Source organism: Euprymna scolopes, chromosome 10 (genome assembly GCF_053919585.1).
Source record: "Euprymna scolopes isolate OS-2025 chromosome 10, ASM5391958v1, whole genome shotgun sequence".
NCBI classification, from domain to species: domain Eukaryota; kingdom Metazoa; phylum Mollusca; class Cephalopoda; order Sepiida; family Sepiolidae; genus Euprymna; species Euprymna scolopes.
The window spans coordinates 21,945,948-21,965,740 of record NC_136491.1 but is presented as its reverse complement, the minus strand read 5'-3'; the positions used below and the strand labels follow the sequence as shown (position 1 = coordinate 21,965,740).

The window sequence follows — 19,793 nt, the reverse complement described above, 5'->3', positions numbered from 1 at the left end:
GCAAAAAGTCCTACGTGAGAAAGTTTTGAAAGAATTTCATTTGGATCATCCGCGTATATTCAGAATCAAATCATTAATGAGAAGTTATACATACTGGCCGAGAATGGTCCACAACATTGAGGATTTGCTAAGACATCCTAATGGGTCAATTAGCAGGCAAATCACCATCAGTAACAACTCAGCCCTGGCCAAAAACGGATATCCCTTGGTCATGCATTCATATGGAATACGCATGACCATTTAATGGATATTAAATTAATGATCGTAAGTAGCTACTCTAAATGGCCAGAGATTTTCAAATATAAACATCCAATAGCTGCAAATACGATAAGAACGCTAAATGAAATGTTTAGTCGGCTGAAAATACTCTAATAACATAGTAAATGGCAATAATATGATGCTCACCTGAAGTGGATTTAAAGTTTCTTGTGATTTGTTAGCAATCGAGCACATAACGACACCGACGTATAACCCCCGAGTCTAACGGACAAGCAGAGAGGACTGTTGAACAATTTAAGAGAGAATTAAAAAAAAAAAAAACAACGGGTTCGACACTGAAGCGAAAAACATTCATACTATTCTCATAGTTTACAGAATAACATCAAATTAGTATATAAAAGGACATTTATTGCCTGCTGAGATCATGTATGAAAGGAAACACGTTCAATATTCGAGAGGTTGTTGCCAAATAGAAGAACTATACAAAAATAAAGACGAACTATAATTCGTATAAAGAAGGAGATAAAGGTTTCTTTCAGAACTATCGGGAAATATGTCTAGAAAAACTGTAATGTAGCTAGAAAGAATCGTGAGAGTTATCTACATAATTCAAGGATCAAAGTTTGTCTGCAAGCGTCATTTTAATCAATTGGGACCCTGATACATAGAAAGCGTTCAAAATGATGAAGAAATACCAATGGAAATATTGTATTTCGCTTTTCAAATAAAACCACCCATGATCGTGGGAATACCGACAGTGGCAACAACGAAACAAAAAACTATTGTTTTTTATCGGACTATTGTTCTCATCTTGAGTGTTATTTGTGCAGCGGTTCCATCGGTGTAGCTGCCGATCTTCCTCAAACATCTTGGAAAAGAAAGTAAAAAAGTTACTGGCTCTGTAAGTGGTCTCGTATTCTTGGAATTGTTTTCTGTTTTATTGGGTTTTTTTGGGTTTTTTCTTGCCGTGCTTTTGTATGTGTGAAAAAATTTGGTTGACAAGGAGAGGAAATTTAATTAAGTTTGACGGGGATGTCTTCCTTTTACCGTTGAAATTTTAAGGTAGGATTACATAATTTTTGTTGTTCTTTATAATTAGAGGTTCCCATATGCTGCTGATATCTATGCTTGGTCTGCTAAGTGATCTTTCTTTTTTTTTTTAGCATATGTGCTACTTCGTTAAATCGTCTAATTCTTCCATCTTGCATCTCTATCAATTATATTGACCTAGTTCCATAATGTGTGTCCATATTTCTTTCCATATGTGATCAGCTAATCCCGATTTTCGACCTCCCCACTCCCACTTGTCACGTCTTTACGGCGTCCTTCTGGCCTTATCTTTAGAAGCGACCGGTCTCATCTTTGTATAGTTTTCCGCATTAGCATGAAATCTCATGTACGCATTTTTTTTTTTTGTTTTTTGCCATCAGAACTGTGAACTATTGATTCTTCTGAATGTGAAAGTACACGGACTGAGAGTGGAAATAATAGTGGAGGAAAGACGAGAACTAAAAGCATAGTCTTAATCCGGACAGAAATATTGAAAGCAAAATCCGAGAAACAATTTAGCTCGAAGGAAGGTGATATAGTGGAAGATCCTGACACCCACTTAGATGGGATTACTCAGTCTATAAGAGACGCAAACAAGCGGTGACCAATGTAAGAGAATACGCTAATCTTGATAGTACAACATTCGAGTGTCAATATTTTGTTTGTTATATAACTTATTCTGTGTTGAGTCTCATCTTATCTGATTGATTTATACTGAATATAGCCCCAAGAGATATACAGGGTAGAACGATAAAATTGTCGCCTTAGAAAAGATGATATGATTCCATTTCCGTTTGAGAAAAAAAACGGATTTCTTTCTTTTTTTTTTTTTTTTGCAGACCATCTACTAGTTGGCCAGTTGTGTACAAATCCCAAGGGCCATAGAGGTTTTTGTCATGTCTGAAAGTGACGCAATGTTCAATGAATGAGATCTATATGCTGCTGTACAACTCATGGTCTCTACTGATCCAAGTTCTGACAACAGGACCATTGCCAGCACCTTTAAAACGCATCGTTGGATTGCCACGAATTACAGGGGATGTGCCCAGTGTGATAAAAACAAAGTTCCCAGCCACGGTTATAGTTTTGGTGTGATTTTAAGTGAGTGCCACATCATGCCACCTCACGTCTTCAAAGTCGGCTTGAAAGTCAGCGCAAAAATGTACATGGATGTGTTGAAGAGTGTGGTGATCTCCTGGTGTAATGAGCTGACCGCTGGAAGACCGTGTGTGGTAGCAGGACTCAACACCGGCCCACAAGTCCAAAGAGACCAAGGCTTGGCTTAAGAAGGAATGCTAGGATTTTGTACCCTTTTCTCACTGTCCCCCCCCCCCGCTCCTCTCCCAATTTGACCTGCTGGACTACTTCTTTTATTCATACGTCAAGAACATCATCAATATGACCTCTCACAACAACAAAGCCAGCCTGATCGCCGCCATCCATCGAGTATTTGTCAAGCTCCCGCCGACGTGTGTGGAAAAGGTATGCTCCCAGTTCCGAACCCGTATCGAGGCGGTGATTGAGGCTGGAGGCGGCTACATTGAATAGATGACAGCTCTACTACATAATCAAGTTATCTGAATTGATTTTTTTTTTTTCAAAAAACATTTTAAAATAAAGCTGTAGTGTTGTTTCCTTTAGGGCGACAATTTTATCGTTCCACCTTGTAATCATGTTCGTCAAGATATCAAATCAAGACTCTTACCTTAACATTTGTTATAGCAATAAAATCTTGCTTGGTTTCATCTTCAGCTTTCAGTGTAATTTTAAAGTCGCCTCGGACGAAATCAGTGTAACTTTGTAGGTTCGTCACGATGATGCCGGTGTTTTCAGAAACTTTAAACGCATTTGCTGCAGGATACACCTCGCGATAGATTGGCGTATTATAATTAATGTCAATTATTAAATATTTCAGTCGATTATGTGGGAAATGATCGGCATCGTCGGCGGTTACTCTGATGACTTCGGAACCAAGAATTGTCTTTTCGTTGATTACTGTGCGAAAAAAAGTAGAAGAGAAATTATTATTTTTATAACAATATTTGCATATACAAATGTAAATAAATATTTACATGTGCGGATGTGGAAAAATAATGTTAAAATTAATTAGAGTGTAACATTTCATTAGAAGTCGAGTGAGAGATTCATGTTCCAGTAGTTACGTCACACAGGAAGTCGCTTGTGCGTTGTGGCGAATGGAAGTTTTGATTTTGTTCTAATTTTTATTGGATTGGTAGAGATAGCGTTTAAGATGTTAAGTAGCGACTCCTTTTGTCTATTAGGAAGGGATTAAGCGTATTATATGTTTATACCTGTTCATCATCATTCTCATTGTATTCTGTCTAACGTCCGTTGTACATGCTGGCATGTGTTGGATGGTTTGTCAAGAACAAGTGAAATTTCAAAGAGATTATTCAAACTTATAAGTTGTTGCATAAGTTCTTGCCGTTTTTTGTTTTTCTCCATATAATAATAATAATAATAATAATAATAATAATAATAATAATAATAATAATAATAACAGCAAATAATAATAATAAATCAAAGAATTTTAACAGCAAATAATAATAATAAATCAAAGAATTTTAACAGCAAATAATAATACTAATAATAATAATAATAATAATAATAATAATAATAATAAATCAAAGAATTTTAACAGCAAATAATAATAATAATAATAATAATAATAATAAATCAAAGAATTTTAACAGCTAATAATAATAATAATAATAATAATAATAATAATAATAATAATAATAATAAATCAAAGAATTTTAACAGCAAATAATAATAATAAATCAAAGAATTTTAACAGCAAATAATAATAATAATAATAATAATAATAATAATAATAAATCAAAGAATTTTAACAGCAAATAATAATAATAATAATAATAATAATAAATCAAAGAATTTTAACAGCTAATAATAATAATAATAATAATAATAATAATAATAATAATAATAATAAATCAAAGAATTTTAACAGCTAATAATAATAATAATAATAATAATAATAATAATAATAATAATAATAAATCAAAGAATTTTAACAGCTAATAATAATAATAATAATAATAATAATAATAATAATAATAATAAATCCAAGAATTTTAACAGCTAATAATAATAATAATAATAATAATAATAATAATAAATCAAAGAATTTTAACAGCAAAAGTAATTTCGTGCAGGACCCAATCTCCAAGTTTTTGTGTGAATCCCATCGACCGAACGTGGCGTGAAATAGTCCCAAAATCACACTTCATCTTTTCACCTAATTCTCTACATGTCTGATGGCCATCTTCCTTCAAAAGAACCCTGAATTGGTCTTTATCTATATGGATTGGTCTTCCGAAACAAGAAGCATCATTGAGGTCAAAACTACTATGTTTGAATCTGGTAAACCAATCTCAAACAGTTCTCTCAGCTATAGCGTATTCTCCATATACAGCACAAATATCCTTGGTCACTTCACTCGCCTTTTGACCTCGATTAAACACAAAAAGAAGGTGTCAGAAAATGTGATTTTTTTATCTACTTGACAATCCATTTTACGGTTCTGAAAAACGAGAAAAATTATATGAGCAAAAAACGATTCCCATTACCGTGTAGAACAGAATACGTGTTTTCTAATGATGTCAAATATTAAGATATTTTTGAGAACAAATGTTTTTTATGAAACGGCGGGAACTGATGCAACAACCTGATAATTGCTATACATTTTCATAACTTACTACCTAGCTCTACTCAGGTATTTAGCACTGTTGAGGTAAATACTAAAAAATTAATACATAAAAATAATGTATGTTCTTATGACATTCATGTAGATACATAAAATAATCATAATCTTATGTACTTATATATGTATATATTAGTGATGGGACGATTTCAGAATTTTTTTGATTCCGATACAATTACCGATTCTGATACAAGTACCGATTTTAATTCCGATTCTTCTAAAATTTATCAACATTTAATTAAAGATTCGATAAAATTGAATATGCAGCAAGTGCGCTTGAAAGCCAAATCACAACGTAATATTAGGAAAATAAACAAATATTTTACTTGCCATGTTGTAAAGTTGGAGAAAGAAACTTTACAACAAGGCAAGAAAGAAGAAAAGAAAAAAAAGAAAGAAAACAACATACTGAGGATGGAGTATACCTCCGAAATATATTTATGTTATAAATTTCAAGCAAGTAAAATACTTGTTTATTTTCCTAATATTACGTTGTGATTTTGCTAAATCAACGTTGTATATGGAACTCACACCCTTGATGTTAAAGATTCGATGCTTTTTAAAATTGTTCAAATGCGTCTACCCCGGTGTAATATCATTTGAGAGGAGATGGGGGAGGCGTATATTAAAAGAGTAGATCTTTTTAAATATTTTTCTCTAATGTTTTCCTTGTAATTGATTGAAAACTGTGAGAAAAGATTAGGTCTTTTTTTTTTTTTTCAAACAAATTTGTTAATGTCATTTGAAATTTTCATAAACGATTAAAAAGAATCGACGATTGGTGGGCAAAATAAGAAAACCGTCTAGGAACAGAATAGTTAACAAAGCCTGCCCCATGGCAAGAATGAGTTTCTACATAACAATGTTACTATTTCGAAAACCATTCTAAACATTGTGATGGGTCTCAGTTAACTATTTTCTACCTTCACTTTATGAAGAAATGCTGATGCTTTTTTGTCGAAATAAATTAAAAATTTACTTGGTTATTAGACTATTTTGCATTACTGTAAAAAGAAAAGCAAGATAATAATAACAACAACAACAATAATAATAATAATAATAATAATAATAATAATAATAATAATAATGGCAAATAAATTAACACCTTTAGCTAAATCACTACCCCAAAATGAGATTCTACTTTTTTTTAAAGATTAGTGACAGAAATATATATATTAAAAAAAAAACAATTATTTTAGAATTTTTGTAGAAAAGCAGTTTCGCACATAAATTTAACGCAAAATGATAATCATTTCCTGTCTATTTTAAGCTTTTAATCTTGGCTAATCGCTCAAAATCGAAAGAAAATATTGGTAGAACATAACATTTTTTGCTCGATTGTTAATATTTATTTCATATGTTTCTACCTGCGTTTGTTTAATTTTCAATTATTAAGGATCTTTGTGATTATAGGCAACCATTTGTTATCAACAGAGTGGACACTAAGTTTCTTTTGAACTAAAAGCACGCTTTAAAATAAGTTTAAACACAAATAAACTTATACAGGTAGAGGCGTATTCCGTCTGGTAACATTTATTTGTTGCATATTTGTTTTTCATCTCTTTTTGTTTTGTTAGCCACAGTAACAAATGTCTGTATCTCGTTCTGTCTTGGGGGTGGGTCTAAGTTAAAATGTAGACATCATTTTCTTTTTAATTCAACACAATGAATCAATGTTAAATCTGAAAGTAAGATTTATAACCGATTCTGTGGCTTTTATGCTGTAAATCAACAAATTCTAACAAATAAATAAATTTTTCAGCGTTGTAATTCGGCTTCCAAACGTATTTCGTACGTATTTCGGTTTAAAATTAAAAATTCGATCAACGTTTCCAACACAAAAAAATACTACCCTAGATAAATTTGTGTTTGTTTCACTTTTTTTTCTTTTTTGCCAAAAAAAAAAAAAAATTTAAGACTCATTTTGGAATCAGAAATTAGTCTCAACTTTTTCCCATTCTGATACCGATTCTAATACTTCAAAAAGTCTCTGATTTTTCCATTCCTGATTCTGATTCCGATTCTTTGTCCCAACACTAATAGCTGTCTATATATATATATATATATATATATATATATATATATATATATATATATATTGTAAAATGTAATTACCTACTGACACGTGTTTCGTCGTCTACGATTCATCAGAGTGGCTAAATCTAGCAAGATTCTAAATCGGGACCCCACGGTAAAGAGACTAAACTCTTACTGCTCGCCCATCCCGCACGACTGTTTGGATATATCGCGATTTACTTAGATGTTATTTGTTTTTGTTTTTGCAATGCGTTTTGAATGAATTCAATTATTTACGAAAGTGCATTTTTTTACCTAAATGCAAGTTGGGCATAATTTTGCCTTTAACCAATTTAGTATCCCCAACTACAACATAAAACTGGACACTTAAGACCAAATTCAAAGTAGGTTTTCAAAATCAAGTTCTTTAATCAACATGTCTAATATAGAAATAACTTTAAGAAATTAAGTTTAAGATTAAAGTATTGCTGTGAAAATAGAGAAATGTAGAAGTTTACCTTTTTTATCAAGAAATTAAACTGCTGAATGTGGGAAGGTCAATAGCAAATAATACCTCTATGTTAAAAATCTTCCAAACTTGAATAAGTATTATTTGAATGAAACTAAAGCAAAGTACATATATAAGATTACTTCAAAATGGATGAAGTCATAAAAGATGAATAGCAGATGTAGATAATGTTATAGATAGAGTAATCGATCCTTAGCCCCCAACAGACCACGGGTCATCTAGAGAGACCATATTTCCTTCGTTTAGTATAAATTATATTTTTGTTCTACTCACCAGCAAAGAGAGTTTTATTTGAAAAAACTGGTCCATTATCATTATCGTCTATGATCTTGACTTTGATCCGTTGTACTTGGTCGTCATCATTTACCACCGTGTTATAAGGTGTTGGTCCTGGTTTTACCCGTACGCAGAGGACATATAGCTTTTCTTTTTCGTAGTCAAATACTTGACCTGTTATTATCTCACCCGTAGTTTTATTTAGTAGGAAAGCAGTAAAATTGGCCGCTGCATTGGAACCTGCAGAGGAAAACATAAAAAAAATGAAAAGAAAAAAGGGCAATTTCATTATCGATTTTTATCAACTACTGTAGAACCATGCGTACGGCACAATCACGTTGACACACCAGTTCTCGCCATATCACCAAAGTTAAGCGACGTTGAGCCTGGCTAGTACCAGATGGATGACCATTTGGGAAGGCGAGGTACTGTATGTACCGCGAGGTAAAATACCAGGTTGAGAAACTGGCGTGGTCTATCCTTCTCTCAAGGGTAGATGGGACTATCATAAGCCATGGTATGCACCCAGTCTAGTGATAGCGTCACGATAAAAAATACCCTTGATAGCCCTTGTCAATTGTAATAAAATGAATATTATTTCGGAAACGATCGTACACTTAAATTGATTTTGTTTCTCTTTCCTTTTGAAACTAATTCATAAATTACAATTATTAATCTTTTTATTCAATATTCAATAATAAATATATATATATATATATATATATATATATATATATATATATATAAAAGGTTGATATAGTTTGCTTGAAGCATTGTTAAATCTATATATCTATAAAAGTGAGAATGTGTTTGTGACCCAATTCTCAACCTATATATTAAACGAACTTTGGATTTACAAACTTGAAATTCGTTATATAGGATATTCAGACATGTGGAAATTTTTTTAATCGGTTTCCATCTGAAAAAGAAAAAAACGACTGCTAAGGGGTCAAAATTGAAAAATTAGTACATTGGGGGTCATGGGATTTTTATCTGTTTGCTGTTTTACGAATGCGCATGCATGAATCGTCTACATGACAGATTCATTATGTTAAGAATCAGTAGGTTTGAAAACAGTTTTTAAAGATCGGAAATACATATATAAATAAAACAATCTGGATGTAAAGAAAATAGGTTCCAAAAATCTTTTTAAATCCGGCTTAAAAGTCTTTAAAATGTTAAAAAAAAGTTCAAAAATAAAAATTTAAATTAAAAAAAAGACATATTTATACTAGTTCAAGAGAAAAACTTTAGAGTAGGGTTCCAGAAAGCGAATAATGTTGCAATTGTTTACAAATCCAACAAACTAAAAATGTCTGAAGTATTAATTCTTGTTACAATCCTCGTAAATCCTGAAAGTAGTTGTAGAGTATGGCCAAATCTTAAAAATCTCGGCAGAATCCTTTAATTTGACGTGAAAACAGAGCAAGATCCAGGTAAGAATTTTCCAACCGGAAAATTGATAGTGTTTTTTTATTTGTTTTTATTTTTATTTTTCATTTTATTTTTTAGCTGTTTTTTTTTTTTTTAGCTATTTTTGAACATTTTAAATTTTGATAGTGGAATTTTTACTTGAACTTATATAAATATGTTTTTCATTTGTTTTTATTCTTAGTTTTCAGTTTATTTTTTAGCTATTTTTTTAGCTATTTTTGAAGATTTTAAAGTTTTCATAGTGGAATTTTTACTTGAACTTATATAAATATGTTTTTATTTGTGTTTATTTTTATTTTTCATTTTACTTTTTAGCTGTTTTTTAGCAATTTTTGAACATTTTAAAGTTTTGAAAGCGGTATTTTTACTTGAACTTATATATTTCAAGTGGTATTTTTACTTTAACTTATATATTTGTTTTTTGGGTTTTTTTCATTTTATTTTTTAGCTGTTTTTTTTAACTATTTTTGAACATTTTAAAGTTTTGATAGTGGAATTTTTACTTGAACTTATATAAATATGTTATTTATTTATTTTATTTTTATTTTTCATTTTATTTTTTACCTGTTTTTTTTAGCTATTTTTTAACATTTTAAAGTTTTGATAGTGGAATTTTTACTTGAACTTATATAAATATGTTATTTATTTATTTTATTTTTATTTTTCATTTTATTTTTTAGCTATTTTTTAAGCTATTTTTAAACATTGTAAAGTTTGTTTGTTTTTTATAATCCGGATTATTAAAAAAATAAACTATCGGTAGTTTAAGCAACGATGATTAGTTTGTGCGTGAGAAGTATAAGACAATGGAAACGGATGAGAACTCAGATGTGAAGAAAGTATTTGGCTGGCGAAACTATTGAGGTTGTTCAGTAGTTTTATTACTGATTTTATATGTTAATTTTGCACTGCCATGTGAAACCATGGAAAATCTACATGTTAAATTAATTAACATGTAAATTTATTGTTTCTCATGAAATCAGTATCTCTTGAGTTGGAGGAAAGTAAAGGTCTGAGTGTGAATATTACTAAGATCAGAGTGGTGATTCGAAAGCTCTTAGAAAGTGGAAAGTTCCCCTTTACTTAATTAGTGAAAAAGGAATTGGGAGTAACTCAATCTTTTGCAATACTCATAAGCATTGGTATCTACATTTTGCTATATTGTTCACAGCTAGTGCTCCCATGACCTCAGCGAATGGATCCTCCATCTGCTAGTCAACTCAACCTCTGTCTGACTAACTATTGTAGACCCGTGCTATGGGTTACAAACGAAAGAAACCACAAGTAGTGTAAAGTGTATAAAATATAATATGTATTTATCATAAAGAATACAGGAGCCACTAAAGTGGTATGAGAGGAACGTGTTCTTAGCATGCGGTTAAACATGGTATGAATGTCTCCATTTAGTCTCTGAAACCAGTGGTATTCATAGGACTGGTTAATTCCACTTTGTTCTGAAATAGGGGTGATTTTTACTCCACAACACTAACTCCATTCTCTAACTCCTCCTCGACCTTTAACTAACTAAAATGTATACATAAAACTATCCCTTTGTTTATTCAACTCTCTCTGATGTCAGAGGTCAATCTTATTGGTATTCTAAATCAAGTTTCGTTTATCCATCTCAATCTTTTGTGCTACTTGCAGGCATTGAGTACATTAGAATTGTGATTGAATTAGTGTTAGGTTGAGAGAGGATATCCAGTTTGTCTATAAGACTCCGAAGATGGATGAGAACCCTGACATGGAGAAATTATATTTGGATGACGAATGTATTGAAATTGTTCAGAAGTTTTGTTATCTTAATGATAACATTGGAGCACGAGGTGGAGCAGGTGCTATTGTGATAGCAAGAATTAAGAGTAGATAGATTAAGAACTTCTGTTGTTGTTATTAACCAACAGAGCATTACTGCTGCCAACCAAGAGAAGAATCCATGAGACATGTGTGCACAGTGTAATGATGTACAATAATGAAACCTGGCTGTGAGGGTTGGGGATATGTGTTGCATGAAGATAATTTTGATATGAGAATGATACAATTGATAAACGACGTGAACCTTAAAGGCAGATATAGATCGGATGACCTCAGAGGAAGATTAGATCTGTTGGTATAAGGAGATGTCTGCAGAACGAGAAAACTTCTTGGCTTGGTAACATTGAAAGAATGGATGGGAATTTTGAGTTGGTTATTAGATGTAGAGCAGTTGGTGTAGCAGGGTGAGTTGGAAAGGGAAAGCAAAGGAAAACATGGGAGGAAGCGATAAAGTTGGATCGGAGAGAAAGAAGAAAAAATAAAGACTTGGACAGAAATAGGTTAGTGTGGTAGTTAATTTCTAAAAACCGTCAAACACATGCTACCATTAAACCGATGATGATGATGATAATGACGATGAGGGAAGAAGGGGGAGGAGGAGCAGAAGTAGGAGGAGGAAGGGGATGTTGATGATGGCACTTACAATTTGGACTATTTTCCCACATATACTCCACAACGTTGTAAGGTGCACTGTCGCTATCGCAAGCCTTCACCACGGTGACATAAGACTTGATGATTTTATTCTCAGGAACGGAGGCAGTCATGTCTGCATTGTACTAAAAAAATAGAATGATACTATTACTACTAGTACTACTATTACTACTACTAACAATAATAATATTAATATCAATAATAATAATAATTAAAATAATGATAATAATTATAAAATAATCATAATAATCATAATGATAATGACAATAATAATAACAATAATAATAATAATAATAATAATAATAATATTAATAACTATAATAATATTAATATTAATAATAATAATAATAATAATAATAATAATAATAACCATAATAATGATAATATTAATAATAGTAATAATAATAATAATAATAACAATAATAATAACAACAATAACAATAATAATAACAACAATAACAATAATAATAACATTAATCACAGTATTAATAACAATAATAATAATACTAATAATAACATTAATAACAATATTAATAACAATAATAATATTAATAACAATATTGATAACAAGAATAATAATAATAATAATAATAATAATAATAATAATAATAATAATAATAATAATAATAATAACGCCTATAAATACCTGAGAATTCTGGAAGCAGACAACATCAAAGCAACAGAAATGAAAGAGGGAATTGGAAAGGAATACCTCAGGAGGACAAGAAAACGAAATTATATAGCAAAAATCTAATAAAATATATGAATACATGGGCAGTATCATTAGTAAGATACTCTGGGCCGTTCATAGGATGGACCAAAGAAGAACTGAAACAGCTCAATCAGGAGACCAGGAAACTCATGACCATTCACAATGCACTACATCCAAAGGACGATGTTGACCGACTCTACGTGAAAAGGAAGGATGGCTGGAGAGAACTGGTTTGTATAGAAGACTGCATAAATTACACCAAAATAAGATCTAGAAAAATACATAATGCAAAACACTGAAAGGATAATCATGGCAGGAAGAGACACAGAAAAAAAATCAACAAAACAGAAAACAAAGAGACAAAAACTAAGGCAAGAAAAGAAAAATGGGAAGAGAAACAACAAGATGAGATTAACAAAAACGCTTGGACATGGGTGCGAAAAGGACACGTAAACCAAGAAACTGAATCCCTGATAACTGCAGCACAAGATAACCCGATAAGAACCAACCACATCAAAGCAAAGATGGACAAAACGAAAGAAAACAGCAAATGCAGACTCTGTGGAGAAAGAGATGAAGCAATAAACCATGAATAAACGAGTGAATGTAGTAAACTAACCCAACAGAAATACAAGAACAGGCACGACCAAGTGGGAAGGGTAATACACTGGGAATTGTGCAAACAACTGCATTTCAAACGCACAGGCAAATGGTACGAGCATAAGACAGCAAGAGAATCATAGACATACCAACGGATAAACCCATCCAAGCAAGAAGACCAGATGTTGTAATAATTAACAAGAAAGAAAAGTCTTGCCAAATCGTAGACTTTGCTGTTCAAGCTTACCACAGGATAAATATCAAAGAAAGGGGGAAACGAAGCCAATACATTGAGCTAACCAGAGAGCTGAAAGGGATATGGATGATGAAAACAAAATCAAGATAGTACCTATAATAGTAGGAGCACTAGGAACAATTCTGAAAAAACTTTGAAAAAAGAAATTGGAATCAGAGGAATGGCTGAGAAGATATAATTGATAACAAAACTGAAAACTGTAGAAACATTAAGGAAAACCCATGAATGTGGAGTCTAATACATGAGCCACATGAGCAGGCCAAACGAGCTGCTGCAGAGACAAAACATGAAGCGTTACATAAAACTAAGACCAATGAAACTGCATACCTATCAGCTCACTATCTCCTCCCATTACCCCATCAGCCCCCTCCTCACAATAAAAAGAATGATGCAAAATAGCTGAGAATGGTCGTGGAGGATAAAAAGACCGAGGAGAGAGTGATGACCAGACCTCCGCTGGATAAGTGCCAAGAGAACTAGGACCTTGGGGAGGCTTATTGTCACTCAAATTCTAGTGGAGCCCAATGGTCCCTGCTAGCGAGAAATCAATGGTAAGCGGCTATTGCGATAATGCAAATTCATTTGCAAATGTTACCGAAAGAAGTGTAGAGTACTGGAAATCTGGGGGGACTTGTTGTCACTCAGCTTCCGGGGAAGACCACAGGCTTTTCTCAAGGAGAGATCCTTTATGACCTGTGTGAAAGCTGCTTGTGAGTCAATAATAATGATAATAATAAGCCCCATAACGATGTGACACTGAACATGTTTTTAGCCTCCGTCCAGTCTGTAAGAGTGGTTACGTGTGTCATTTTGAAGCAAGGGTTGCTCAGTCCCTTACCACTCCTCTCCAGAGTCGGTAGTGTTTTGATTCCAGTGGTAAGGAAAAATATACGATATATATATATATATATATATATATATATATATATATATATATATATATATATATATATATATATATATATATATATATATGTCTTCCACGTACAGCACTGTTTTGTTGTACCACAATTCATCAATGCGGCTAGACTAGCACTTCTCCCAAGCCGAGGATTGAACCTAGAACCATCTCGTTGGCAGGTGGCAGTCGGCAGTTCTACCCATCGACACACGGGAACGGTGCCTGTAAATGATCTCATACCGTGCATTTCGATATAAGCAGACAATAATTCCGCAGTGTGGAATAATTAATCGAACAAAAGTTTGTTTATATATATATATATATATATATATATATATATATATATATATATATATATATATATTAAAATAAACACGCATAACTATAGGAATAAAACTATATAAAATTATATGATAATTGAAAAAAAACAAATAGGAAAAACAGGGAAAATTAAAACAAAAATAAATAATTAATAAATAAATAAAAAATAAAATACGGAAGTACGGGCTAAAACGGAAAACTATCTTTACATAACACCAAAAGATGGAGGAAGTGAGGAAGCATGGCTGTGGAAATCTTTTTACCCGAATACGATGTCCAGCATGTTAAAAATATACCATTTGTTGTAAAAATCTAATGGATAAACATCTGAAGAAGTTGGTGCGGACAGGATATTTTTACGGAAACATAAATCGTAAAATTGCCACTCATTAATGAAACAGCTGTAATGGAAAAATCCAGGAAATAAACGAAGGTTATAAAAAAGAAAACGTGAGTCTTTGAATTTTCAACAAAACTTTGCACTATATATATATGTATATATATATATATATATATATATATATATATATATATATATATAGTTAGTTAGTTAGTTAGTTAGTTAGTTAGTTAGTTATAAAATATATATGGCGATTAAGCTACACTAAATATTCCGCTTCCGCGTTTCATCCACTCTAGGATTCTTCAGGCTTATGCGCGAATTTTGTGGTTGTCTGTCCTTTTTATACACGCACCTTCTATTGAGATTTTAGTTAGCCAATCACTAGAAAGCTGATTGGCTAACTAAAATCTCAATAGAAGGTGCGTGTATAAAAAGGACAGACAACCACAAAATTCGCGCATAAGCCTGAAGAATACTAGAGTGGATGAAACGCGGAATATTCAATGTAGCTTAATCGCCATATATATTTTATAACTAACTAGCTCTACCTACGTATTGATCACTTTTGAAGTAAATACTTAAAGTTTACGCATAAATTTATACTTTCGTATATTAATTTTATGTGAGTAAATGAAGTAGTTATATATATATATATATATATATATATATATATATATATATATATATATATATATATATATATATATATATATAAACCTTTGTTCGAAACCGTTGTTCGGTTAATTCTTCCACACCTCTGAATTATTGTCTGCTTATATCGAAATCCACGATATAACACTCTCCAACAGGGATTCGAGGACACAGCAGAAATCTGAAATTAATATACGCCAGTGTTCCACAATAACAGCAGTGACAATTGGATTCGGGCAACACGAGGATAAAAATCTGATTAAAAACGAAAGAGAACTCATAGAAAGTTTATAATCGAACGAAAACAAGAAAACTCAACAGAAAAAAATAAATTAAAAAAATGGAAGTCTAAAAACGGTTGAAATATCAAGGTAGGAAGCAGTTTTATGTGAAAAAAAAGACGAATGCGTTTTTTTTTTTTTTACCAAGCTGTTCGCTTAGTCTAACAAGTAGAGATTGTTTTTGTTTTTTTTTTTTTAGTTTTTTTATTCTGTTGCATTGTAAAATCGTTATGAAACAGTTGATGGAATATAGCGAAAACCATGTGTTCTACCCCGTCAGAACAACGACAACATTGGAAAGAGCAAAATAAATCGATTCAAAGACACATCGAATTCTTGCAATTGAAATACGAAGAGCAAGAATACCAACAACAAATTAAATTACAATAATAGAAGTAGTAGTTTGACTTACAAAAGCAAATATAAAAACAAGAAAATTCGAAAAATGCAGATCAAAAAGAAGGCACAAGATTTTTTTCGTCGAAGGGATTAATAACTTACCGTTTCACAATCCTTAAAAGTCGGATAATTATCATTAACATCCCCAACGTTAATTCTTAAACGCCGTGATATGTACAAGCTGGCGTTGTTTCGATCAGTCGCTTTGAGTAAAAGCTAGTAAAAAGAAAAAAATATACATTTCATGATTGAATAAAATAAAACAACAGCTCAGATTATTTAAAGACTGAATAAATTCAGAATAGCAAAAAAAAAATAATTTATGATATTTGTAGATTTAGGAATTCTTGAGAGGCTGGCGATAGTATGATTGTATTAGCATCCAAATTTGGGGGTCATCCGATCATATTCAAACTATATCCCTTTCTCGTGATATTTTTTCAATACTAGGATTTATACCCGAGTCTTTATACGAGACAATAAAAAATGTTGTCCCGGACATCCTCAGGACATCACTGGACCTCTACACTCCGTTGTTTGTAGGTTTATCGGATAGAAAATTTAAGGGAATTTTATCTGTATATTCGTATAGTATATTATGTGAGACTTTATTTTTAAATTGACAAGATTATTAATTAAAACAAGAAAAACTCTAAGCGACAGTCCTTTTTTTTGGGGGGGGGGTTAAGGTTCAATCCTCACTAAAGGTAGTAATCTATATAATTATAAAACGTTGTGAACCGTCCGGTCATCCTTGCTTGAAGTTTGTTTTCGCCGATCGGCTGGTGAGAAATAGATAGATAGATAGATAGATAGATAGATAGATAGATAGATAGATCACCGAAGTTAAGCAGCGTTGAGCCTGACCAGGACCAGATGGGTGGCTATTTGGGAAGGCTAGGCGCTGTATGTACCGCGCCGAGTTAGAGAAATTTCCAGGTTAGTATCTGAGACGTATCAAGTCACTGGGAGGGATGCACCCCCAGTCTTCGTTAAGACATGCATCTACGAGAAGAAAACTTTGATGTGGTCTACTGTATACTCTATATTGTGGCAGTCATCTGCACCGACATAGGTTAGCAGTAATACCAAAAATGTGTGGTTGGTTCTACACAAAGCCTTCCCCACTATAAACAAATAACCTGTGTGGATTTCCAAGCACATTAGTTGTTGTGGCGGAAGCTCATGCGTCAAAATAGACAGGAGAGTCCATCATATGGTGATCGGTGTAGAAGCAAAAACAGGTTGCGTTAGCTATGACGTTGTGAAAATAACAACCAAGCTATGACGTTGTGAAAATAACAACCAAGCTATGACGTTGTGAAAATAACAACCAAGCTATGACGTTGTGAAAATAACAACCAAGCTAAGACGTTGTGAAAATAACAACCAAACTAAGACGTTGTGAAAATAACAACCAAGCTATGACGTTGTGAAAATAACAACCAAGCTATGACGTTGTGAAAATAACAACCAAGCTATGACGTTGTAAAAATAACAACCAAGCTAAGACGCTGTGAAAATAACAACCAAGCTAAGACGTTGTGAAAATAACAACCAAGCTAAGACGTTGTGAAAATAACAACCAAGCTATGACGTTGTGAAAATAACAACCAAGCTATGACGTTGTGAAAATAACAACGAAGCTATGACGTTGTGAAAATAACAACCAAGCTATGACGTTGTGAAAATAAAAACCAAGCTATAACGTTGTGAAAATAACAACCAAGCTATGACGTTGTGAAAATAACAACCAAGCTAAGACGTTGTGAAAATAACAACCAAGCTAAGACGTTGTGAAAATAACAACCAAGCTAAGACGTTGTGAAAATAACAACCAAGCTATGACGTTGTGAAAATAACAACCAAGCTATGACGTTGTGAAAATAACAACCAAGCTATGACGTTGTGAAAATAACAACCAAACTATGACGTTGTGAAAATAACAACCAAGCTATGACGTTGTGAAAATAACAACCAACCTATGACGTTGTGAAAATAACAACCAAGCTATGACGTTGTGAAAATAACAACCAAGCTAAGACGTTGTGAAAATAACAACCAAGCTATGACGTTGTGAAAATAACAACCAAGCTATGACGTTGTGAAAATAACAACCAAGCTATGACGTTGTAAAAATAACAACCAAGCTATGACGTTATGAAAATAACAACCAAGCTAAGACGTTGTGAAAATAACAACCAAGCTATGAAGTTGTAAAAATAACAACCAAGCTATGACGTTGTGAAAATAACAACCAAGCTATAACGTTGTGAAAATAACAACGAAGCTATGACGTTGTGAAAATAACAACCAAGCTATGACGTTGTGAAAATAACAACCAAGCTATGACGTTGTGAAAATAACAACCAAGCTATGACGTTGTGAAAATAACAACCAAGCTAAGACGTTGTGAAAATAACAACCAAGCTATAACGTTGTGAAAATAACAACGAAGCTATGACGTTGTGAAAATAACAACCAAGCTATGACGTTGTGAAAATAACAACCAAGCTATGACGTTGTGAAAATAACAACGAAGCTATGACGTTGTGAAAATAACAACAAAGCTATGACCTTGTAAAAATAACAACCAAGCTATGACGTTGTGAAAATAACAACCAAGCTATGACGTTGTGAAAATAACAACCAAGCTAAGGACAGTAGTCCAAAAAAATACAAATAATCAATCCTCATAAAAAATTCGAAATTATTTTGTCGCCTAATACTTAGAAAAATCGATTTGATATTGTAAAAAAAATTGCGCTTATTCATTTTAAAGATGGCGTTTGTTAGAGCAATTGTGGATAAAATGATTATGAATTCTTGAAGATGGCAAAAAAAGTTTTAAAAAGAATAAACATATTCGCGGCATAAATTCTTGAAGTTCGTATTTATTTGCTTCTCTACGAGGGTCAGTTCTAATGCGACACTCTGGATTGGGACAAAAATTATAATTGGTTTAGTCTAGAAAGATATCTCTTTCACTGACCAATACCAGAAACGATGCAATGTTAGAAAGATACTACACTTTATTCTCAACCTAAAGACTAAGGAACATGTTGGTGATTGTTATTATTATTATTATTGGATTTACTGTTTTCTTGAATGTTATTCTCACAACGTTTCGGCCGATATAATCTCCAACCTTCTTCATATGCATCTTGCCAAACCTGGGAATCTTTATATTGAATTCGGGAATATTTACGGAATTTCTAACTAAATTCTCTATTTATATTTTAGCTTGTTGTAGTTCTACTATTCTTGACGATGTGTAACATAGTCACGAGCTCTGTCATTTAAATACGTACGCATATTGACGACTCACATATCGAGTTAATGTTGCGTCATCATTTAAACTGTGAGTGTGATGTCATGGAATAAAATGCATACATAGGCATAAAGATCGAAAAAAAAGGGAGGATGAAAAAGAAAATGAAAACACGCGTGGCAATTGAAAAGGTACGCTTGAAAAGCACGCAAGTTTCCTATTTCAACCACTTTGAAAGCGACCCGGCCAATCTGTGGTTGTCACAAAGAATAACTGCAACACAACAACGGATTGTGGTTAAAAACAAGGGGTTGCAATCTGGC

The 19,793-nt window shown here is 32.4% G+C and overlaps 1 protein-coding gene across 1 annotated transcript in view; it reads right to left on the bottom strand.

Annotated features, from left to right (window-relative positions):
- LOC145285859 (cadherin-87A-like) overlaps positions 1-19,793 on the bottom strand; it is a 212,310-nt gene that overhangs the window by 30,076 nt on the left and 162,441 nt on the right. The window contains exons 31-34 of the mRNA XM_080134300.1: positions 16,302-16,415; positions 11,728-11,860; positions 7,833-8,075; positions 2,975-3,264 (exon numbers count right to left, since the gene is read on the bottom strand). Coding sequence (XP_079990426.1) covers positions 2,975-3,264; positions 7,833-8,075; positions 11,728-11,860; positions 16,302-16,415 — 780 coding nt within the window. The remainder of the gene's footprint in view (positions 1-2,974; positions 3,265-7,832; positions 8,076-11,727; positions 11,861-16,301; positions 16,416-19,793) is intronic.